The following is a 25,610-nucleotide window of genomic DNA, read 5'->3' as shown; positions in this document are numbered from 1 at the left end:
GTTTATCTCCACATGAGGTTATTACCTGATAACCTCTTATTTCAGAGAGGAAATGTCAGGAAATCAAACTTGAAACAAAGCCTTATAGTGAACATCTCTTTGAAATAAATTTCCTTTACTAATTGAATCCAAACCAAATGTTTTTCCCTTTGTCCTCACTTGTCTTAAACAGCAAGGAGGGGTTGTTTTACCCAGCCAAAATCATTTGGCAGAGAGAACTGTAATTTATAGTAAATAAAACTGATGCAACCAGTTTCATATATAATGAACCCTGTGGTCTTATGTATAAATAATATATATATATATATATATATATATATATATATATGTATATATATATATATATATATATATATATATATATATATATATATATATATATATATATTATTTAATAACACTCACAGATATCCTGACAGTGTATAATGTATAAAAGTTCAGTTTGTTTGTGCTCTATTCTGGTTTCACTACAGAAGACTACTGGTAGCCTTATGTCTTGATTCAATCAAGTGATTCTCTAAACCTGTTGGTGGCAGGGAAGTCTCCTAGGCATATCTTAGCACATTCTTTCAGTTCAATTGCTACTTCCTGGGCTGTAATAAATTATGCATCATTGGAGAGGATTTGCAAAGCTGCAACATGTCTTCTCTGCATAAATTATTAAAAGATTTTCCATTTTTATGTTTTTGCTTTTTGGGAAAAATTCTTTTGTCTGGAAACTCCTTCAGGCCACAGGGTCCGGCAAATAGGAACTGCCTTATTCTTTCCCTGCCTTTCCTTAACATGGACTCTTAGCTTGGGTATTAAATCCTCAGTCTCTTAGACCAAATGTTTATCTACTGCTTGGTAAGGGAACCGGGTTTTCTTCACACAGTTCAAAACCTTGTAGTGTACTTGGTTGAGCCTCGCAGTATATAGACAACCCTTGCATAGACACTGTGCAACTGTAATAGTATAGCGTTTCTGTTTAGTATATGACATAAGTTGCTTACCCAGTTGTCGTTATGTTTCTACGGTAAGGATACCTGATGTGGAACTTCTCCCGTGACTTACTGTGTAAGTATCTTGTAATGTCTCCGAGCTCCTCTTCATTGCGGAAAATGATGACAGCCCCACTCGGGCTCCTCCTACCAGCGCTTCACTCGGTTTCGGTCCTGTGACCTGTCCGGAAGTGTTGTTACTCAGGTATGAACAGCGGCAGATACAAACTCGTTGAAAAAGGCGTCCCAGCCTTCAATCAATACTTAATGCCCAATGAAACAAAAACTGTTGTGTGGTCATCAATTTTTTACAATTTAATTTGCAGTGTAAACAGCAACACATCATACGTGATACAGCAGGTCAGATAAATCCTACGCGTTTCATACCGACAGGCACTTCGTCAGGGATAGTGAAAACACTCCTCCTCCTCTACTTATGTTTGATATTAATTTAGCTTATGTATTACTTTAATGCTTAATCCCTTTAGCATCTGAATGTAATTGTGGATTGATTCTAATGTATAACGTATAGGAGGAGGAGTGTTTTCACTATCACTGATGAAGTGCCCGTCGGCATGAAACGTGTAGGATTTATCTGAGCTGCTGTATCACATACGATGTGTTGCGGTTTACACTGCAAAATAAATTGCACAGCTTGATGACCACACAACCTTTTTTTGTTTCATTGGGTATTAAATCCCACATGTTATGGAATACTTATGGACTCTTATCTTACGAAAGAAAACAAAATTAATACTTGCCTGATAAATTATGTTCTTTCCATAGGCCCGTCCATTTCAATTTTTGGACAACAGCTCTAATTTGCTCTGTAGACCCTGCTTTTGTCTTTCTTATCGGTTTCCTTTTTTATACTCGGCTATACATTAAACTGAGGAGAGGTGGGAGGGATTAAAGCTCTTGTGTCTGTTCTTTACTGCCTCCTAGTCCAGGGAATTATATCCCACATATTATGTAATTCCTATAGACTCTTTTTCAGGTAAACATACATGTCTGTCCTAAGACATGGAGAGTCCACGATGTCATTCCAATTACCCATAACCCCCAGTCATTCTCTTTGCCTCTGTCAATGGAGGAGGTGAAGTTTGGTGTTTGAAGATATTGATTCCTTTTTTTGGGTACTTTTCCCTGCAAGCAAGGATTTGGGTTTACCTGTGTCCACGTCAATCTCTTGAGTAAGAGTAGTGGTGGCTTTTAAGCAGTTAGAAAGTAGTGAGGTGGTCCTTGCTCAGATTTCTAACACATTTGCTGCCCTTGGTATAGAAAGCCAGAGTTGGTTACTCTGTTCTTTCTTTTTCTACAGGTCCTTTCACGCCTTGTGAGCCGTCTTCCTGCCGGATAGCTGGATTTGCAGGGAAGTGCTTTTGTCTTCTAGGTCTTGGAGACTTGAACTTGAGGATTTTTCTGCATTATTTATTTGGGACATGCTAAATCCTTAGTAGAGGATTTTATTTAGGCAGTGTGCAGGCACATAAAACGTATGTGACAGGAGACTTAGGGGTTAATCTTCCTTTATAGGTATGAAGGAGTTAACCTAAAATCTGTGGCTCATTTTATTTATTAAGACTCTGTGGGTCTTATTGGGACTTGTGTCAGTTTTGTTTGGTCTTAAATGGCTTCTGAAACACGCGCTTTTACTTTAAATTAGGGGTATGTTTTTGATTGCTAAATTTGCTCTGAGTAAATTTAAAGTGACAGTGTCAATTTTAAAAATATTTATTTTTACTTGTCATTCCTGTATCTCTGGGAATCTTTTACCTATGGACATGGAACAGGAGTCTGTTCTTATGGACAAATGTTTAATGTGTCTTGAGACCCAAATTGTGTTACCCATGCAATTTTGTTCCTCATGTCTAGATAAAACCATGAAATGTAAATTTCTTGTTTCTGAGTCTGTCTCTCAGGATGATGCTGTTCAGGCAATGCCACAGCTTTCTCCTCAAATGTCCGAAGCCTCAATGGAGTCGCATACAGTGCCCTGCAGTTCCTCTCAGCTTCCTGGAGGAGTTTATTTGCCATCAGATTTTGCTGCACAGATATCCTCTGCTGTATCTGCAGCATTATCTGCTTTTCCTATTTTGGGAAAACGCAAGAGGAAATCTAAACATTTGTCAGATGGTAAGGTGTCTGTCCCATCTGCTGCCGTGAAGGTGGACCTTCCTCATAAGTCTGATGAGGAGGATACTTTGGTAGCCTCTGAGGGTGAAATCTCAGATTCTGACAGTATAATTCCTTTGCCTTTTGCTGAAGAAATAAACTTCAGATTTAAGCTTGGGCACCTTTGTTTACTGTTAAAGGAGGTACTGGCTACTTTGGATGACTCTGACTCTCCTATCACTGTCAACCCTAAACAATCTAGTAAGCTTAACAAATACTATGATGTTCCTTCCTCTGTGGAAATGTTTCCTGTTCCACACTATGTGACGGAGATTATTACACAGGAATGGGAGAAGCCAGGGATACCTTTCTCCCTGTCTTTAAAAAAATGTTTCCTGTTGCTGACTCCATTAGAGATTCATGGCGCACGGTGCCTAAGGTAGAAGGGGCTATTTCTACTATGGCTAAGAGAACTACAATCCCTATTGAGGATAGCTGTTCCTTTAAGGATCCCATGGACATAAAGCTGGAGGCTTATTTGAAGATGTATGTTCATCAGGGGCTTTAATGGCAAACTGCAGTTTGTATTGCCACAGTAGCAAGTGCAGCATCTTATTGGTGCAATACCTTGTCAGAACTGATTTTAGAGGACACTCCGTTGCAGTAGATCCAGGATCGAATAAAGGCTCTCAAACTAGCCAATTCCTTTATCTCTGATGCTAACATGCAAGTCATTAGACTAAGAGCCAAGATGTCGGCTTCACTTTCCTAGCCCACAGGGCTTTATGTCTAAAATCATGGTAAGCTGATGTTACCTCCAAGTCCAAGCTTTTGTCGCTACCTTACAAGGGTAAGACCCTGTTTGGCCCTGGTCTGGCGGAGATAATTTCTGAAATCACGGGTGGAAAGGGGTCCTTTCTACCACAAGACAAGAAAAATAGACCTAAAGGACGTCAAAGTAATTTTCATTCCTTTCATAACTTCAAAGGTCAAAAGTCTTCCTCTCCTTCCTCCAATCAGGAGCAGTCCAAGTCTTCTTGGAAACCAATCAGTCTTGGAATAACGGAAAGCAATCAAAGAAGCCCCTCTGCTGAGACTAAGTCAGCAAGAAGGGTCTGTCCCCGGTCCAGAATCGGATCAAGTGGGGGGGGAGGGGCCGACTTTCCTTTTTCCGTCAAGCGTGGATACGAGATGTCCCAGATCCTTAGGCTGTGGACAGTGTATCTCAGGGGTACAAAATAGAATTCAAATCTCGTCCTCCCAAGGGCAGATTTCTCCTCTCAAGGTTATCTGCGGATCAGGTAAAAAGAGAGGCATTCTTAAAGTGCGTTCAGGACCTTTCTTCCCTGGGTGTGATTGTTTCAGTTCCAGTAAGAGAATAGGGTCTAGGATTTTATTCAAATCTGTTTGTGGTTCCCAAAAAAAGAGGGAACTTTTCGACCCATTTTAGACCTAAAGTGTCTCAACAAGTTTCTCAGGGTACAGTCCTTCAAAATGGAAACCAATCGTTTCATTCTTCCTTTGGTCCAAGAGGGTCCGTTCATGACGACCATAGACCTGAAGAATGCGTATCTTCATGTTCCCATCCACAGGGATCATCTCCAGTTCCTGAGATTCGCTTTTCTAGACAAGCACTTTCAGTTTGCGGCTCTTCCGTTTGGCCTTGCCACAGCTCCCAGAATCTTCTTAAAGGTTCTAGGGACTCTCTCGGCAGTTGTCGGGTCTCAGGGAATTGCGGTGGCACCTTACCTGGACGACATATTGGTTCAGGCGCCATCTTTTCAACAAGCAAACTCTCATACAGAGATATTGTCGTCTTATGTTCCCATGGCTGGAAAGTGAATTTGGAGAAGAGTTCCCTTGTTCCAGCTACAAGGGTAGTTTTTTTAGGGACCATAATAGATTCCCTATCTCTGAAAATTTTTCTGACGGAGGTCAGAAGATATAAGCTTCACACTACTTGCCTCTCTCTGCAGTCTACTGTTAAGCCATCAGTGGCTTAATGTATGGAGGTAATTGAGATGAATAACCTTTGGAATATAATGTTAAAGGGACACTGAACCCACATTTTTTCTTTCATGATTCAGATAGAGCATGACATTTTAAGCAACTTTCTAATTTACTCCTATTATCAATTTTTCTTCGTTTTCTTGCTATCTTTATTTTAAAAGCAGGAATGTAAATCTTAGCAGCCAGCCCGTTTTAGGTTCAGCACCATGGATAGCGCTTGCTTATTGGAGACTTACATTTACCCACCAACAAGCAAGCATAACCCAGGTTCTCAACCAAAAATGAGCCAGCTCCTATGCATCACATTCCTGCTTTTAAAGTAAAGATAGCAAGAGAATGAAGGTAAATTGATAAAAGGAGTAAATTAGAAAGTTGCTTAAAATTGCATGCTCTATCTGAATAATGAAATAAAAAAAATGGGTTTAGTGTCCCTTTAAATAGAAAACTATCCTTTAGCTAGATTTTTTCCTCAAAAAGCATTTTATTTAAAAAAATCTCTCTCCTTTTCTCTCTCTCCTTTTTTCTCTTTCTCTCTCTCCTTTTTTCTCTCCCTCTCTCTTTTTCTCTCCTTTTTTCTCTCCCTCTCTCTTTTTCTCTCCTTTTTTCTCTCTCCTCTTTCTTTCTTTCTTTCTTTCTTTCTTTCTTTCTTTCTTTCTTTCTTTCTCTCTCTCTCTCTCTCTCTCTCTCTCTCTCTCTCTCTCTCTCTCTCTCTCTCTCTCTCTCTCATGCTCTATCTGAATCATGAAAGACAAATTGAGTATAAATTTAAAAAGAAAATGTTAATTATCTATACTATATCTATACTTGCAAAATACATGGATACAAATGTTAATACATTATAGATATAGAAAGAGTTTTTATATCTAGCTATGTTTTATATAAATAAAAAATACATTTATATGTAAAACACACATACTGAAGAATGTATTTGTGTGTCAGTAGATATTTATACATGTGGATGACGTAAAATGTGACTTTTTTTGCCCTTTATTGGTTGATGGCTGTTAACAATTTTCCACAGACCTCAATTTCAAAGAATGTGCTTACTCCCGTGGCTATTCCTATCACAAAGTCATCTGGGTCACGATTTCGCAACAGTGTAGAGGGTCTGAACCAAGAGATTGAGATCATAATTAAGGAAACTGGAGAGAAGGAAGAACAGCTTTTGGTAAGTGCAGATTGCTTACATATTCTAAAGCCAGATAGTTGGTCAATAATGCAGGTTATTTTGAGTTATCAAGGGGATGACATTTATTTGTTTACATTCATGTTTTTAAACTGCACATGGAATTAAAAAACATCTTTTTTATTTTATTTTTTATTTATTTTAATGTTTTTACCCTTAATTTTGTGGGTTTACTTAAGAGGGTGGGTTGATCTATTATTCATCTTGAAGCATATATCCTTGTGGTTTCCCAGCATGGAGACTGTTCAGGCCTTCCTGATGTCAATGGGAACACTTCTATGGGTTTTCTTCATCTTCTCCCAGAGGTAAGATTTTAGCTAGGAGCACAAAGTGCTACCCATCAGGCAATCCTTGCATATATGGATTTGAACATATTTTTTACAGGAATAACTACAATATGTTTAGTATTAAAAGTATTGTGATTTGAAAGTTTGATTTTTGAGCCCTTTACATGATTTTGAACATGCTTCTCTGACTTGCTTTTTCTGGACTGAAAAGTCCATTCTACAACCAAGAGCTTGTTATTCAACTTGGTTTAACCAGAACTTTCACCACCCCAATTACTTGGTATACAAATGTAACTTACCCACTCTGTGTCTGCCCTGCTGGATTGGACATAGATTTATTATTATTAGCTCACTCCCATGGTATTTATGTCTTCTCTGGATTTTTATTTATTGTACACTGCTAATCTAAGAATTTAACTTTCTTTTTAATGGTAGTGAGAGTTTACAAATACCTATTCTTACATATGGGAACCTATTCTTACATATCACCTGGCCACCTGGAGGAGGCAAAGACACCCCAAACAGAGCATTCAACCATCCCTCCTACTTACCCTACCCTCCCAGTAGTTATTTGCTTCGTCATGGAGGTAGGCAGAGATTAGAGCTGCTTTGCCGGATTTCTAAATTTTACTATACCCTTAATGAATTGTTTCCTTTAAGAGAGGGTGAGGGGAGTACTTAAGATTCAATGTAAATCTCTTAGTAGAGTTTTGGAATTGCTATTTCATAAGTGTTGCAGGGAAGTTCCTATGCCTCCCCCTTGTTGTACTCCTTACAGTTAAACAGTGTTATTTACACTGGTTTTATTTATTGACAGGACTGTCCTGGTGGGTTTCCAGGTTCTCTGAAGGGTAAGTCCTGTTTTTATTACTTATGCCGCTCCCTCGTACAGGCTAGTTGTCTTAGTAGAGGTGAAGAGTAGGGCATTAAGACACTTCTGCGGATGTGTGGTTATACCCCCTTTTATAACAAGGGATTATGTAATCATGCTGACATACTGCAGGGGGAAGTTGACAAGGGACTCCCTCATACTTTATTGGGGAACAACTTTTGGCTATTTACTTTACACTTTATGGGAAGGCAGATTTGACTGGGGACACTCCTGGAACAACTTACCTACATGGTTGCACCAGGTCTGCTGACATCACTGTGCCTACTTGCAGACCTGGTTAATTTGTAAGCGTTGATGTTTACTAGGATGATAAATTGAGGCTTTACACTGTACATTTGTATCAGTCCTGTGGCGGTTAGGGTTAACCTTTTTCCCTGCTACAGTACCCACTCTCTAGGTACTTTGCTGTCATACCTATCCTATTTAAACAGTCAGTGGGTAAATTAGACAGGGGACTAGTATGGAGAGTAATGGGGAGCAAATTGAAATTTTTCATAAAGGGGACACTTCTGAGATGCTTTGCTTCCTTAGATAGGGAGAGTCCATAGCTTCATTCCTTACTGTTGGGAAATACAACACCGGGCCACCAGGAGGAGGCAAAGACTCCCCAGCCAAAGGCTTAAATATCCCTCCCACTTCCTCATTACCCCAGTCATTTTTTGCCTTTCGTCACGTTAGGAGGTGGCAGAAAAGTGTCAGAAGATTCAGAGAGTCCTGAAAAAGGGTATCTGCCCTTTGAGATAGGAATGCAGTTTTAAATAGTCATGTCAACCTCTCAGTGAGAGTACTGATGAAATGGAGATGCATGGAAAGTTTTTCTGCGAAACCATCCAGGCTACTGCTAACAGCTCCTAAGCCATCAGTGTTGACGAGTTTCACTGCCTGCTGTCTCTCACTCAAGTCCATGTCAGGAGCGTTTGCTATAAGACTGTCACACTTCAGAGGCTGTGTTCTGTTCCACAGCATGGATCCTGGAGGTAAGATAGTTTACATTTTTACACATAAAATGCTATAACAGGGTCAGAGTGTGGCTCCTTTATACCTTGATAGGATTCAGGGTTAATATCCTCTGAAGGGGGTTTATTGAACAGTTGGGGTTAATTAACCCTACCAGGTTTTATTTTGATTAAGTCCGTTTGAAGGGGTTTGTGCTCGGTCCATTCAGGACCCTGGGTTCAGTACATTGAACCCAAGGTCCTGAATGGAAAGGGTACAGGATAGGTTTCCGCTCTCAACAACCAAGATACAGGTTTATTCTCTATAGAGCTTCAGGAAGGCTCTTCCTCAATGACCTATGTCATTGAGGAAGTTACGTTATCACAGACGAAACATGTTTGACCTGATCTTCCACTTCCTTCTGATTTGACACATTGCTGCTGTTTTTATGAACTATACTGTGGAATAAAGAATACTTTCTCTTGTTAAGTGTATTCAGTCCACGGGTCATCCATTACTTATGGGATTATATCTCCTTCCCAACAGGAAGTTGCAAGAGGATCACCCAAGCAGAGCTGCTATATAGCTCCTCCCCTCACATGTCATATCCAGTCATTCTCTTGCAACTCAACTAGATAGGTCGTTGTGAGAGGTCTGTGGTGTTTTTTATACTTAGTTTATTTCTTCAATCAAAAGTTTATTTTAAATGGCACCGGAGTGTGCTGTTTGTTCTCAGGCAGTATTTAGAAGAAGAATCTGCCTGCGTTTTCTATGATCTTAGCAGAAGTAACTAAGATCCACTGGCTGTTCTCGCACATTCTGAGGAGTGGGGTAACTTTCAGAAAGGGAATAGCATGTGGGGAATCCTGCAAACGAGGTATGTGCAGTAAATTATTTTTCTAAGGAATGGAATTGACTTAGAAAATAATGCTGATACCAACGTAATGTAAGTACAGCCTTAAATGCAGCAGCGACTGGTATCAGGCTGATGAATGTATGTACAATAAGTAATTTTCTAAGGAATGGAATTTGACTAAGAAAATACTGTTAATACTGAAGTATTGTATAAGCCTTAACTGCAGTAGAAGCGACTGGTAGCAGGCTTATTAATAACACTACCTAACTTTTAAAGTGTATGTTTAAAACGTTTACTGGCATGTTATTCGTTTTTTGTGAGGTACTTTGGTGATAAATCTTTTGGGGCATGATTTTCCACATGGCTGTTGTTTTTTCTATATAGAAACGATTAACTGAGGTTTCCCACTGTTGTAATAGGAGTGGGAGGAGCCTATTTTAGCGCTTTTTTGCGCAGTAAAAATTCAGTTTCAGTCTTCCTGCTTCTTCCTCCTTGATCCAGGACGTCTCTAGAGAGCTCAGGGGTCTTCAAAAGTCATTTTGAGGGAGGTAATCAGTCACAGCAGACCTGTGACAGTGTGTTTGACTGTGATAAAAACGTTAATTGTTAAATTGATTATCCGTTTTTGGGTATTAAGGGGTTAATCATCCATTTGCTAGTGGGTGCAATACTTTTCTAACTTAATACATTTACTGTGAAAATTTGGTTGCTATAACTGATTTGGTTCATTGTTATTTCAACTGTGACTTTTTTTGTGCTTCTTAAAGGCGCAGTAGCGTTTTTTATATTGCTTGTAAATTTATTTGAAAGGATTTTCCAAGCTTGCTAGTCTCATTGCGAGTCTGTTTAAACATGTCTGACACAGATGAATCTGTTTGTTCACTATGTTTGAAGGCCAATGTGGAGCCCCACAGAAATGTGTACTAAATGTATTGATGTCACTTTGAATAAAAGTCAATCTATATCTGTAAAAAAAATTATCACCAGACAACGAGGGGGAAGTTATGCCGACTAACTCTCCTCACATGTCAGTACCTTCGCCTCCCGCTCAGGGGGCGCGTGATATTGTGGCGCCAAGTGCATCAGAGAGGCCCATACAAATCACTTTGCAAGACATGGCTGCTGTTATGACAGAGGTATTATCTAAATTGCCTGAATTAAGAGGCAAGCGCGATAGCTCTGGGTTAAGGACAGAGCGCACTGATGATGTGAGAGCCATGTCTGATACTGCGTCACAATTTGCCGAACATGAGGACGGAGAGCTTCATTCTGTGGGTGACGGATCTGATCCAGGGAGACCGGATTCAGAGATTTCTAATTTTAAATTTAAGCTTGAGAACCTCCGCGTATTGCTAGGGGAGGTATTAGCGGCTCTGAATGATTGTAACACGGTTGCAATTCCAGAGAAAGTATGTAGGTTGGATAGATACTTTGCGGTACCGGTGTGTACTGACGTTTTTCCTATACCTAAAAGGCTTACAGAAATTATTAGCAAGGAGTGGGATAGACCCGGTGTGCCCTTTTCCCCACCTCCGATATTTAGAAAAATGTTCCCAATAGACGCCACCACACGAGACTTATGGCAGACGGTCCCTAAGGTGGAGGGAGCAGTTTCTACTTTAGCTAAGCGTACCACTATCCCGGTGGAGGATAGTTGTGCTTTTTCGGATCCAATGGATAAAAAATTAGAAGGTTACCTTAAGAAAATGTTTGTTCAACAAGGTTTTATCTTACAGCCCCTTGCATGCATTGCGCCTGTCACTGCTGCTGCGGCTTTCTGGTTTAAGTCTCTGGAAGAGGCCATTCGCACAGCTCCATTGGATGAGATTATGGCCAAGCTTAAAGCACTTAAGCTAGCTAATGCATTTGTTTCTGATGCCGTTGTACATTTAACCAAACTAACGGCTAAGAACTCCGGATTCGCCATCCAGGCGCGCAGAGCGCTATGGCTTAAATCCTGGTCAGCTGACGTGACTTCTAAATCTAAATTGCTTAATATTCCTTTCAAAGGGCAGACCTTATTTGGGCCCGGCTTGAAAGAAATTATTGCTGACATTACTGGGGGTAAGGGTCATACTCTTCCTCAGGACAGGGCCAAGTCAAAGGCCAAACAGTCTAATTTTCGTGCCTTTCGTAACTTCAAGGCAGGAGCAGCATCAACTTCCTCCGCTCCAAAACAGGAAGGACCTGTTGCTCGTTATAGACAGGGCTGGAAAACTAACCAGTCCTGGAACAAGGGCAAGCAGGCCAGAAAGCCTTCTTCTGCCCCTAAGACAGCATGAAGAGAGGGCCCCCTATCCGGAAACGGATCTAGTGGGGGGCAGACTATCTCTCTTCGCCCAGGCTTGGGCAAGAGATGTCCAGGATCCCTGGGCGTTGGAGATCATATCTCAGGGATATCTTCTGGACTTCAAAGCATCTCCTCCACAAGGGAGATTTCATCTTTCAAGGTTATCAGCAAACCAAATAAAGAAAAAGGCATTTCTACGCTGTGTGCAAGACCTCTTAGTAATGGGGGTGATCCACCCAGTTCCGCGGACGGAACAAGGGCAAGGGTTTTACTCAAATCTGTTTGTGGTTCCCAAGAAAGAGGGAACCTTCAGGCCAATCTTGGACCTAAAAATCTTAAACAAGTTCCTAAGAGTTCCATCATTCAAAATGGAAACTATTCGAACCATCCTACCCATGATCCAAGAGGGTCAATACATGACCACGGTAGACTTAAAGGATGCCTACCTTCATATCCCGATTCACAAAGATCATTATCGGTACCTAAGATTTGCCTTTCTAGACAGGCATTACCAGTTTGTAGCTCTTCCCTTCGGGTTGGCTACGGCCCCGAGAATCTTTACAAAGGTTCTGGGCTCACTTCTGGCGGTTCTAAGACCGCGAGGCATAGCGGTGGCTCCGTATCTAGACGACATCCTGATACAGGCGTCAAGCTTTCAAATGGCCAAGTCTCATACAGAGATAGTTCTGGCATTTCTGAGGTCGCATGGGTGGAAAGTGAACGTGGAAAAGAGTTCTCTATCACCACTCACAAGGGTCTCCTTTCTAGGGACTCTTATAGATTCTGTAGAGATGAAAATTTACCTGACGGAGTCCAGGTTATCAAAGCTTCTAAATGCTTGCCGTGTCCTTCATTCCGTTCCACGCCCGTCAGTGGCTCAGTGCATGGAAGTAATCGGCTTAATGGTAGCGGCAATGGACATAGTGCCATTTGCGCGCCTGCATCTCAGACCGCTGCAATTATGCATGCTAAGTCAGTGGAATGGGGATTATTCAGATTTGTCCCCTCTGCTAAGTCTGGACCAAGAGACCAGAGATTCTCTTCTCTGGTGGCTTTCTCGGGTCCATCTGTCCAAGGGTATGACCTTTCGCAGGCCAGATTGGACGATTGTAACAACAGATGCCAGCCTTCTAGGTTGGGGCGCAGTCTGGAACTCCCTGAAGGCTCAGGACTCAGGAGGAGAAACTCCTCCCAATAAATATTCTGGAGTTGAGAGCAATACTCAATGCTCTTCTGGCTTGGCCTCAGTTAGCAACTCTGAGGTTCATCAGATTTCAGTCGGACAACATCACGACTGGGGCTTACATCAACCATCAAGGGGGAACCAGGAGTTCCCTAGCGATGATGGAAGTCTCAAAGATAATTCGCTGGGCAGAGTCTCACTCTTGCCACCTGTCAGCGATCTACATCCCAGGCGTGGAGAACTGGGAGGCGGATTTTCTAAGTCGCCAGACTTTTCATCGAGGGGAGTGGGAACTTCACCCGGAGGTCTTCACTCAACTGATTCATCGTTGGGGCAAACCAGATCTGGATCTCATGGCGTCTCGCCAGAACGCCAAGCTTCCTTGTTACGGATCCAGGTCCAGGGACCCGGGAGCGGTGCTGATAGATGCTCTGACAGCCCCTTGGGTCTTCAACATGGCTTATGTGTTTCCACCATTCCCGATGCTTCCTCGACTGATTGCCAAGATCAAACAGGAAAGAGCATCAGTGATTCTGATAGCGCCTGTGTGGCCACGCAGGACCTGGTATGCAGACCTAGTGGACATGTCGTCCTGTCCACCATGGTCTCTGCCTCTGAGGCAGGACCTTCTAATTCAGGGTCCTTTCAATCATCCAAATCTAATTTCTCTGAGGCTGACTGCATGGAGATTGAACGCTTGATTCTATCAAAGCGTGGCTTCTCGGAGTCGGTTATTGATACCTTAATGCAGGCTCAGAAACCTGTTACCAGAAATATTTACCATAAGATATGGCGTAAATATTTATACTGGTGCGAATCCAAGAGTTACTCATGGAGTAAGGTTAGGATTCCTAGGATATTGTCTTTTCTACAAGAGGGTTTAGAAAAGGGCTTATCTGCTAGTTCGTTAAAGGGACAGATTTCTGCTCTGTCTATTCTTCTACACAAACGTCTGGCAGAAGTTCCAGACGTTCAGGCTTTTTGTCAGGCTTTGGCTAGGATTAAGCCTGTGTTTAAGACTGTTGCTCCGCCGTGGAGTTTAAACGTAGTTCTTAAAGTTCTTCAAGGTGTCCCGTTTGAACCCCTTCATTCCATTGATATTAAGCTGTTATCTTGGAAAGTTCTGTTTTTGATGGCTATTTCCTCGGCTCAAAGAGTCTCTGAGTTATCTGCCTTACATTGTGATTTCCATTCAGACAAGGTAGTTCTGCGTACTAAACCTGGGTTCTTACCTAAGGTAGTTTCTAACAGGAATATCAATCAAGAGATTGTTGTTCCATCACTGTGTCCTAACCCTTCTTCAAAGAAGGAACGACTCTTGCATAATCTGGACGTAGTCCGTGCCCTGAAGTTCTATTTGCAGGCAACTAAAGATTTTCGTCAAACTTCTTCCCTGTTTGTCGTTTACTCTGGACAGAGGAGAGGTCAAAAAGCTTCGGCTACCTCTCTCTCCTTTTGGCTTCGTAGCATAATACGCTTAGCCTATGAGACTGCTGGACAGCAGCCTCCTGAAAAAATTACAGCTCATTCCACTAGAGCTGTGTCTTCCACCTGGGCCTTTAAGAATGAGGCCTCTGTTGAACAGATTTGCAAGGCTGCAACTTGGTCTTCACTTCACACTTTTTCAAAATTTTACAAATTTGACACTTTTGCTTCTTCGGAGGCTGTTTTTGGGAGAAAGGTTCTACAGGCAGTGGTTCCTTCCGTTTAAAGTTCCTGCCTTGTCCCTCCCATCATCCGTGTACTTTAGCTTTGGTATTGGTATCCCATAAGTAATGGATGACCCGTGGACTGAATACACTTAACAAGAGAAAACATAATTTATGCTTACCTGATAAATTTATTTCTCTTGTAGTGTATTCAGTCCACGGCCCGCCCTGTCTTTTAAGGCAGATCTAAATTTTAATCCAAACTACAGTCACCACTGCACCCTATGGTTTCTCCTTTCTTGTCTTGTTTCGGTCGAATGACTGGATATGACATGTGAGGGGAGGAGCTATATAGCAGCTCTGCTTGGGTGATCCTCTTGTAACTTCCTGTTGGGAAGGAGATATAATCCCATAAGTAATGGATGACCCGTGGACTGAATACACTACAAGAGAAATAAATTTATCAGGTAAGCATAAATTATGTTTTTTTGCTTTTACACATTTGGAGTTTGGTGTGTCCATACCTTTGAGTGCTGGGATTGTTTCATAGCTGGATTTGTTTTGTTTGGGAGGTGTGGGTGAAGCTTCCCTACCCTATTACTTACAGCACCGGACTGGGCGTGTTGGCTTCAAGTTCCCAGAGGAACCTCTTCATTGCAGGACTGGGCAGTGGAAGTGACGTAACGCAACGCGAAGAACGTCAGAAGACACACAGAAGGGAAAGGAACACTCTGGAGCGCTTACCACTTTCTGCTTATAACATTTTTTAGCCTAATGTCTCTCAGGATGATGCTGTTAAAATAATACTTCATCTTTCTACTGCTACGTCCCAAGCCTCAATGACGTCACATGCAGTGCCCTGCGGTTCCTCTATAACTCCTAGTGGAGTTTATTTAAAAACAGAAATGGATGCCCAGGTATCTTCAGCTGTATCTGCGGCATTAGCTGCCATTCCCAGATTACAGGGAAAACGCAAGAGGAAATTCAGAAAGTAAGGTGCCTGTCCTCAGTTCTGCTTCCCAAGTTGCCCTTCGCATAAGTCTGATGAGGAAGATACATCGGGACTTTCTGAGGGTGAAATCTCAGATTCGGACAGTATAATTCCTTCTTCTGAGACTGAGGTGATATCCTTCAGATTTAAGATTGAAAACCTTTGTGTATCGTTAAAGGAGGTTTTAGCTACTTAAGATGACTCCAATACCCGTTGTCACTCCTAAGAAATCAAGTAAATGTAATAGTTTCTTTGATGAACCTTCTACTTAGGAGGTTTTTCCTGTGCCAGACCGTGCTAGGGAGATTATCTCACAGGCATGGGAGAAACCAGGGGTGTCTTTTTCCCCATCTCCCATTTTTAAGAGAATGTTTTTTGTCAGGACTCCATTAAAGACCCTTGGTATACTGTACCTAAAGTTGAAGGGGCTATTTCCACTCTGGCTAAGAGAACCACTATTCCTATTGAGGATAGCTGCTCTTTTAAGTATCTGATGGACAAGAAGCTAGAGGCTTATTTGAAAAAGATTTATGTTCATCAAGGTCTGCAATGGCAACCTATGGTGTGTATTGCCACCGTGAATAGTGCGGCATCTTATTGGTTCGATGCATTGTCTGATTCTCTTCAAGTAGAGACTTCCTTGGATGAAATTCAAGATAGGATTAAAGCTCTTAAGTTGGCCAATTCCTTTATTGTAGGCGCCATTTTACAGGTTGTTAAGACTAGGAGCTAAAACTTCTAGTTTCGCTGTCCTAGCCCGCAGGGCGTTGTGGTTGAAATCCTGGTCTGGGGACGTTTCCTCTAAAATCAAGCTTCTGGCAATTCCTTACAAGGGCAAAACCTTGTTTGGACCTGGTTTGGCAGAAATTATCTCTGATATTATGGGGGGAAAAGGGTCTTTCCATCTAATACGAGGAGACTCCAAGGCTTCTTTACTTGTGGGATTACAGAACCTGGCCACCAGGAGGAGGCAAAGACACCCCAGCCAAAGGCTTAAATACCTCCCCCACTCCCCTCATCCCCCAGTCATTCTTTGTCTTTAGTCACAGACCAGGGATCCCCAGGCAAATCTGATAGATGCCTTAGCAGTTCCTTGGGGCTTCACCCTAGTTTACATATTTCCTCCATTACCACTTCTACCTCGTGTAGTGGCACGTATCAAACAGGAGCAAGCGTCAACTATTCTGCTTGCTCCGTCATGGCCATGGAGGACATGGTTTGCAGATCTAGTGGGGATGTCATCGTCCCCTCCGTGGAGGTTGCCCTGTCGCAGGGATCTGCTGGTACAGGGTCCTTTTGTGCATCAGAATCTAGATTCTCTGAGACTGACTGTGTGGAGATTGAACGCCTTGTCTTAGCCAGAAGAGGTTTTTCTAAAAGGGTGATTGATACTCTCATTCAAGCCAGAAAGCCGGTCACCCGTCACATCTATCATAAGGTGTGGATGACCTACTTACTCTGGTGTGAATCTTGTGGATATTCCTGGCATGAAATCAGGGTATCCAGAATTCTTTCTTTCCTCCAGGATGGTTTGGAGAAAGGGCTTGCTGCCAGTTCCTTAAGGGGACAGATTTCAGTGTTACACAAGAAGCTCACTGAGCTCCCTGATATACAGTCTTTCGTTCAGGCCCTGTCCGGATAAAGCCTGTGTTTAGACATTCTGCTCCTCCTTGGAGTCTGTATCTGGTTCTGAAGGTTCTGCAGGGGGCTCCGTTTGAACCTATGCATTCACTTGACATTAAGACTCTGTCTTGGAAGGTTCTCTTTCTACTGGCCATTGCCTCGGCTCGAAGGGTGTCTGAATTGGCGGCCTTGCAATGTGAGCCTCCTTACCTGGTTTTCCATACAGATAAGGTTGTTCTTCGCACTGCTCTGGGTATTTCTCCCTAAGGTGGTGTCTGATCGTAACATTAATCAGGATATTGTGGTTCCTTCCTTGTGTCCTAATCCTTCTTCGAAGGAATGGTTACTTCATAACTTGGATGTGGTTCGAGCCTTGAAATTCTCTCTTCAGGCTACGAAGGATTTCAGACAAACCTCAGCTTTGTTTGTTGTCTATTCGGGGAAGCGTAAGGGGCAGAAGGCTTCTTCCACTTCTTTATCCTTTTGGCTGAGGCGCTTGATTCGTTTTGGCCTATGAGACAGCTGGACATAAGCCTCCTCAGAGGATTACGGCTCACTTAACTAGAGCTGTGGCTTCTTCTTGGGCCTTTAAGAATGAGGCCTTTATGGAGCAGATTTGTAAGGCAGCTACCTAGTCCTCCTTACACACTTTCACAAAGTTTTACAAATTTGACGTTTTTGCTTTGGCTGAAGCTGTGTTTGGGAGAAAGGTTTTACAAGCTGTGGTGCCCTCAGGTTAGGGTCCGCATTTCCTTTCACCCTCCCGTTATTCATTCAGTGTCCTCTAGAGCTTGGGTATTTGTTTCCCACAAGTAATGAATGAAGCCGTGTACTCTTCTCATATTAGATGGAAAACATAAATTATGCTTACCTGATAATTTAATTTCCATCGTTACGAATAGAGTCCACGGCTCCCATCCGGTTCTCCGCTGGGCGGACCTAAATTTATTCTTTTCCTTCTGGCACCATTTATACCCTGATATTTCTCCTACTGTTCCTTGTTCCCTTGGCAGACTGACTAGGGGATGAGGGGAGTGGGGGGAGGTATTTAAGCCTTTGGCTGGGGTGTCTTTGCCTCCTCCTGGTGGCCAGGTTCTGCATTCCCACAAGTAATGAATGAAGCCGTGGACTCTCCTCGTAACAATGGAAATGAAATTATCAGGTAAGCATAATTTATGTTTTTCTACCTCAAGATAAGAATAGGCCTAAAGGACGTCAGAGTAATTTTCATTCCTTTCGTAACTTCAGAGGAAAATTTCCCCCTTCTTCCAAGCAGGAACAATCCAAGTCTTCTTGGAAACCCAATCAGTCTTGGAACAAGAGGAACCAATCAAAAAAACCTGCAGCTGATTCCAAATCAGCATGAAGGGTTTGCCCCCGATCCAGGATTAGATCAGTGGGGGCAGACTTTCTCAGTTCTCTTAAGCCTGGATTTGAGATGCCCCAGATCCCTGGACTGTGGACATAGTATCCCAGGGTTACAAATTGGAATTCAAGACTTTTCCTCCCAGAGGCAGATTCCTTCTCTCAAGATTATCTGGAGACCAGATAAAGAGAGAGACATTCTTGAAATGTATACTACATCTTTCCTCACTGGAAGTGATAGTTCCAGTGCAGGAACAGGGTCTTGGATTCTACTCCAACCTATTTGTGGTTCCCAAAAAAGAGGGAACTTTCTGTCCCATCCTAGACTTGAAGTGTCTAAACAAGTTTCTCAAAGTTCCATCCTTCAAGATGGAGACTATATGCTTCATTCTTCCTTTAGTACAAGAGAGTCAGTTTATGACAACCATATACCTAAAGGATGCATATCTTCATGTTCCTATTCACAGGGACCATCACAGATTTTTGAGATTTGCCTTTCTGGACAAACATTTCCAGTTTTTGGCCCTTCCATTTGGTCTAGCCATGGCTCCCAGAATTATTTTAAAGGGTCTTGTTGGCTCTTTTGGCAGTGATCCGTTCTCGTGGAATTGCTGTGGCACCCTACCTGGACGACATATTGGTTCAGGCGCCATCTTTTCAACAAGCAAAATCTCACACAGAGATATTGTTGTCTTTTCTTCGTTCCCAACGGATGGAATGTGAATCTGGAAAAAAGCTCCCTTTCCCCTGCTACAAAAGTAGTGTTCTTAGGGACTAGGTAATAGATTATCTATTGATGAAGATTTTCTCTTGCGCCTCTCTTCAGGCTACTGCTCATCCTTCAGTGGCTCAATGTATGGAGGTAATCGGTCTAATGGTGGCTTCCATGGACATCATTCCTTTTACTCGATTCCATTTGAGAGCTCTCCAGTTGTGCATGCTCAGACAATGGAATGGTGACCATGCAGATTTATCTCAGAGAATAGAGTGTTAGAACAGTAGTCAAGGGATTCTCTCCGTGGTGGATTTCTCAGGAACATCTGTCTCAGGGCACATGCTTTCGGAGACCTTCCTGGGTGATCGTGACCATGGACGCCAGCCTGCTGGGCTGGGGAGCAGGCTGGAACTCGTTAAAAGCTCAGGGCCTTTGGAGTCTGCTCTTCCCATCAACATCTTGGAGTTGAGGGCGATTTATAATGCTCTATTGGCTTGGCCTCAGTTGTCCTCAGTCCAGTTTATCAGGTTTCAGTCAGACAACATAACCTCTTTGGCTTGCATCAATCACCAGGGAGGAACTCGGAGTTCCTTAGCCATGAAGGAGGTTACTCGGATTCTACAGTGGGCATAGACCCACAAATGCTGTCTGACATTCACATTCCTGGAGTAGACATCTTGGAAGCGGATTTTCTAAGCAGAAAGACTTTTCATCCCGGGGGGTGAGTACTCCATTCGGAGGTGTTTTCCAGCTTAGTCCTCAAATGGGGGGTGCCGGAGTTAGATCTGATAGAGTCCCGTCAGAACGCCAAGCTTCCAAGGTATGGTTCAAGGTCAAGAGATCCACAGGCCGTTCTGATAGATGCTCTGGCGGTTCCTTGGGTTTTCAGGTTGGCATACCTGTTTCCTCCGTTTGCTCTCCATCCACGAGTCATTGCTGGTATCAAACAGGAGAGGGCGTCAGTGATTCTAATTGTCCCTGCGTGGCCTCGCAGGATCTGGTTTGCAGACCTAGTGGAGATGTCATCTCTCCCACCTTGGAGACTACCTCTGAGGAAGGACCTCCTGATTCAGGGTCCCTTCCTTCATCCAAATCTTGTTTCTCTGAAGCTGACTGCTTGGAAATTGAACGCTTAATTCTGTCTAAGCGTGGTTTTTCTGAGTTGGTCATTGAGACCATGATTCAGGCTTGCAAGCCTGTTACTTGAAAGATTTACCATAAGATATGGCGTGAATATCTTTGTTTGTGTGAATCCAAGGGCTACTCTTGGAGTAGAATTAGAATTCCTAGAATTTTAACTTTTCTTCAGGAAGGCCTGGAGAAGGGATTGTCAGTCAGTACCCTAAAGGGTCAGATTTCTTTTTTAATGACACAGTGAGTCCACAGATCATCATAATTACTATTGGGAATATCACTCCTGACCAGCAGGAGGAGGCAAAGTGCACCACAGCAAAGCTGTTACATACCACTCCCTTACCAACAACCCCCAGTCATTCTCTTTGCTTGTATCAGTTGCAAGGAGGGGTAAAGTTAGGTGTCTGATTCTTCAATCAAGAGTTTATTTTTTAAGCAGAGCAGGTTTGCTTTGTTTTCTTGGGGTGTAGCCGTAGTCCATGTCAGTCTCTTCAGTAGAGCAGTGGTGGCTTTTAAGCATTGGGAACTTAGGGGGTATAATCCCCTCTGCACCTCCCAAGTAGTTTGTCCTGCCCTTCTTTCAAAAGCCTGTGTAGGTTTACTCAGTCTTTTTTGTTTCCCGCAGGTCCATGTAAGGAGTGATGCCTTTCAAACTTTGTGAGCTGCCCTGCTGCTGGGCAGATTGTGATGGAGGTAAGTGCTGTTTTTATTTTCTTAGGGTCAGAAAGTTTGGCACTTATTGGGTTAATTTTTTATTCCTGCTTGTGTGCAGGTTTTTTTTTTATTTTTATGGCAGTATTGTTGGGCACTGTAGAGGATTTGGATGGCTCTATTTTATGGGAGTGTTAACTTTTCATTCCTTGTTGTAGCTCTGTAGCAGGTGCTGTAGATGCCCATGATGGGCGGAGTTTGTTTGGCGCAATTGTTTCTTTGATGCGGAAGTGAGAGGTTTGTTCTGCTGCTGCTGTGGTGCTACGTTGGAGCGGTCGTGAGAAGTGAAGTCCGGTCCGTTTGGCAGTCTGTATATACTCCGGTCGATAGACACAAGCCTTGCTGAGGTGCCAAAACTAACCTCCTAATAGGGGCTCTGGGTGAGTTTTATTATTGGGCTCTTATTTTTAACGTTCTTTAAAGGGACAGTAATGTTTTATGTTTGGGGACATTTTTTTCTGCAGTTTTTTTTTTCCCCTTGCAAAATGTATTTATTTATTTTGATTTTGGTAAGATGGACCAAGAGGACTTGCAAGCTGTTTCTTGCACTTTATGCTTAGATGCAATTGTGGAGCCACCTATTCCTTTTTGTTCCTCATGTATTGAGAGAACATTACATTACAGGGATAGGCTTTTTGATTCAGAACCTTCATTTCTTTCATGTAATTGGCAAGAGGCCATGAGCTAGGGACGTATGGGATATACAATCCTACCAGGAGGGGCAAAGTTTCCCAAACCTCGAAATGCCTATAAATACACCTTTGCCTCCTATGGAGGTGGTGAAGTAAGTTTGTCCTTGATTTTCTTTGTTGATATGCGCTTCTCAGCATTTTGAAGCCCGATTCCTCTCAGATTACAGTGTTTGTCAGTGGGATGTGAAGGGAGTATCACCTATTGATTCTATGGTTTTCCTCACGGGAAATCTTTTCAAAGGTTCTGTTATCGGTCGTAGAGATTCATCTCCTACCTCCCTTTTCAGATCGACGATATACTCTCATATTCCATTACCTCTACTGATACTGTTTCAGTACTGGTTTGGCTATCTGCTATATGTGGATTGGTGTCTTTCGTTAAGTATGTTTTCATTACTTAAAACACTCTCAGCTATGGTTTGGCATTTTATGTATTAATATAAAGTTTTAACTATATGTATTGTACTTATATTTGCCATGAGTCGGGTTTATGTATATTTCCTTTTGCAGACTATCAGTTTCAAAATTGGGAAACATATTTAGGAAGTTATGTTTTCCATATGTTTTTTTATGTTTTTGCCAGCGGAAAAAATCCCCAAGGTTGATGGGGCTGTTTCTACTCTTGCCAAATGTACTACTATTCCTATGGAAGCTAGTACTTCTTTTAAGGACCTTTTAGATTGGAAACTTGAATCTTATCTAAGGAAGGCTTATTTATTTTCTGGCTACATTAGGCCTGCTATATCCATGGCTGATGTTGCAGCTGTATCAACTTTTTGGTTGGAAAGCTTAGCGCAACAGGAAACCGATCTTGATTTAGCTAGCATTGTTCGCTTGCTTCAACATGCTAATCCTTTTATCTGTGATGCTATTTTTGATATCATCAATATTGATGTTAAATCTATGTCTTTAGCTATTTTAGCTACAAGAGCTTTGTGACTCAAATATTGGAATGCTGATATGGTATCTAAGTCTAGATTACTATCTCTTTCTTTCCAAGGTAACAATTTATTTGGTTTTCAGTTGGATTCAATTATTTCAACTGTCACTGTGGGGAAGGGAGTTTTTTTACCTCAGGATAAAAGATCTAAGGGTAAATCTAAAGCTTCTAATTGTTTTCCTTCTTTTCGACAGAATAAGGAACAGAAAGCCAATCCTTCCCCCAAAGAATCTGGTTCCAATTGGAAACCTTCAAGTTGGAATAAATCCAAGCCTTTTAAGAAACCAAAGCCAACCCCCAAGTCCGCATGAAGGTGCGGCCCTCATTCCAGCTCAGCTGGTTGGGGGCAGATTAAAATTTTTCCCAAACATTTGAGCAGATTCTCTCCAAAATCAATGGATTCAGAGTATTGCATCTCAAGGGTATCGAATAGGTTTCAGAGTAAGACCTCCTGTGAGAAGATTTTTTATCTCACATGTTCCAGCAAATCCAGTGAAGGTTCAGGCTTTTCTAAAGTGTGTTTCAGATCTAGAGCTTTCAGGGAGGAACAGGGTCTTGAGTTTTATTCAAATCTATTCCTTTTCCCCCCCAAAAAAGAAAATTCATTCAGGCCAGTTCTGGATCTGAAAATTTTGAATCGTTTTGTAAGAGTGCCAACTTTCAAAATGGTGACTATAAGGACTATTCTGCCTTTTGTCCAGCAAGGTCATTATATGTCCACGATAGACTTGCAGAATGCATATCTTCATATTCCGATTCATCCAAACCACTATCGGTTTCTGAGATTCTCTTTTCTGGACAAGCATTACCAATTTGTCACTCTTCCATTTGGCCTAGTGACAGCTCCAAGAATTTTTTTCAAAGGTTCTCGGTGTCCTACTCTCTGTAATCAGAGAACAGGGTATTGCAGTGTTTCCTTATTTGGACGATATCTTGGTACTAGCTCAGTCTTTACATTCTGCCAAATCTCACACAAATCAACTAGTGTTGTTTCTTCAAAGACATGGTTGGAGGATCAATTTACACAAAAGTCCCTTGATTCCTCAGAAAAGGGTCTCCTTTTTAGGTTTCCAGATAGATTCAGTGTCCATGACTCTGTCTCTAACAGAAAAGAGACGAATAAAATTGGTTTCAGCTTGTTGAAACCTTCAGTCTCAATCATTCCCTTCAGTTGCTATGTGCATAGAAGTTTTAGGTCTCATGACTGCAGCATTGGACGCGATCCCCTTTGCTCGTTTTCATGTGAGACCTCTTCATCTTTGTATTCTGAATCAATGGTTCAGGGATTATACAAGGATATCACAATTAATATCCTTAAATCCCAATGTTCGACTGTCTCTGGTTAGATCACCATTGTATAGTTTAAGGGGCCTCTTTTGTTCGTCCAACCTGGACCGCAATCACAACAAATGTAAGTCTTTCAGCTGGGGGAGCTGTCTGGGGATGTCTGACAGCACAAGGGGTTTGGAAATCTCAAGAGGCGAGATTACCAATCAATATTTTAGAACTCTGCTATTTCAGGGCTCTTCAGGTTTGGCCTCTGTTGAAGAGAGAACCATTCATTTGTTTTCAGACAGACAATATAACAATATCACAACTGTGGCATATGCCAATCATCAGGGTGGGACTCACAGTCCCCTAGCTATGAAAGAAGTATCTTGGATACTTTCTTGGGCGGAAGTCAGCTCCCTTCTAATTTTTGAGGTACATATCCCAGGTGTAGACAATTGGGAAGCGGATTATCTCCGCCATCAGACTTTACATCCGGGGGGGGGGGGGGTAGTCTCTCCATCCAGATGTGTTTTTTCAGATTGTTCAGATGTGGGGTCTTCCAGAAATAGATCTGATGGCTTCCCATCTAAACAAGAAACTTCCCAGGTTATTTGTCCAGGTCCAGGGATCCTCAGGCGGAGTTGGTGAATGCGTTAGCAGTTCCTTGGTTTTACCAACCTGCTTATATCTTCCCGCCTCTAGTTCTTCTTCCAAGAGTGATCTCCAAGATCATAATGGAATAATCGTTTGTGTTTCTCTTAGCACCAGCATGGCCTCAAAGGTTCTGGTATGCGGATCTTGTCCGGATGTCCAGTTGCCAACCTTGGCCACTTCCTTTAAGACCAGACCCTCTGTCTCAAGGACCGTTTTTCCATCAGGATCTCAAATTGTTAAATTTGAAAGTATGGAAATTGAACGCTTAGTGCTTAGTCATAGAGGTTTCTCTGATTCAGTGATTGATACTATGTTACAGGCTCTTAAATCTGTTTCTAGGAAGATTTATTATCGAGTTTGGAAGACTTATATTTCATGGTGTTCTTCTCATAAATTCTCCTGGCATTCTTTTAGAATTCCTAGAATTTTACAGTTTCTTCAGGATGGTTTGAATAAAGGTTTGTCTGCAAGTTCCTTGAAGGGACAGATCTCTGCTCTTTCTGTTTTATTTCACAGAAAGATTGCTAAGCTTCCTGATTTTCACTGTTTTGTGCAGGCTTTGGTCCGTATCAAGCCTGTCATTAAATCAATCTCTCCTCCTTGGAGTCTTAATTTGGTTTTGAAGGCTTTACAGGCTTCTTTTGAGCCTATGCATTCTTTGGATATAAACTACTTTCTTGGAAAGTGTTGTTCCTTTTGGCTATCTCTTCTGCAAGAGTTTCCGAGTTATCTGCTCTTTCTTGTGAGTCTCCTTTTCTGATTTTCCATCAGGATAAGGCAGTTTTGCGGACTTCATTTAAATTTTTACCTAAAGTTGTGAATTCTAACAACATTAATAGGGAAATTGTTGTTCTCTCTTTGTGTCCTAATCCTAAGAATTGTTTAGAGAGATCCTTACATTCTCTGGATTTTGTAAGAGCTTTGAAATATGTTCAAACTACTAAAGCTTTCAGGAAGACTTCTAGTCTATTTGTTGTCTTTTCTGGTCCTAGGAAAGGTCAGAAAGCTTCTACCATTTCATTGGCATCCTAGTTAAAGCTTTTGATTCATCAGGCTTATTTGGAGTCGGGTCAGGCCCCGCCTCAGAGAATCACAGCTCATTTTACTAGATCAGTTTCCACTTCATGGG

The 25,610-nt window shown here is 42.1% G+C and overlaps 1 protein-coding gene across 1 annotated transcript in view; it reads left to right on the top strand.

The window, feature by feature from the left end:
- The window catches only part of FAM117B (family with sequence similarity 117 member B), a 578,958-nt gene that overhangs the window by 281,225 nt on the left and 272,123 nt on the right, over positions 1 to 25,610 (top strand). Inside the window, 1 exon segment of the mRNA XM_053698684.1 lies at positions 6,127 to 6,273. Within this exon segment, the coding sequence (XP_053554659.1) occupies positions 6,127 to 6,273 (147 nt within the window).

This window comes from Bombina bombina, chromosome 1 (assembly GCF_027579735.1).
Source record: "Bombina bombina isolate aBomBom1 chromosome 1, aBomBom1.pri, whole genome shotgun sequence".
In the NCBI taxonomy this organism is placed as follows: domain Eukaryota; kingdom Metazoa; phylum Chordata; class Amphibia; order Anura; family Bombinatoridae; genus Bombina; species Bombina bombina.
Note: the sequence above shows the minus strand (reverse complement) of the source record. Positions and strands in the feature narration are given on the sequence as shown.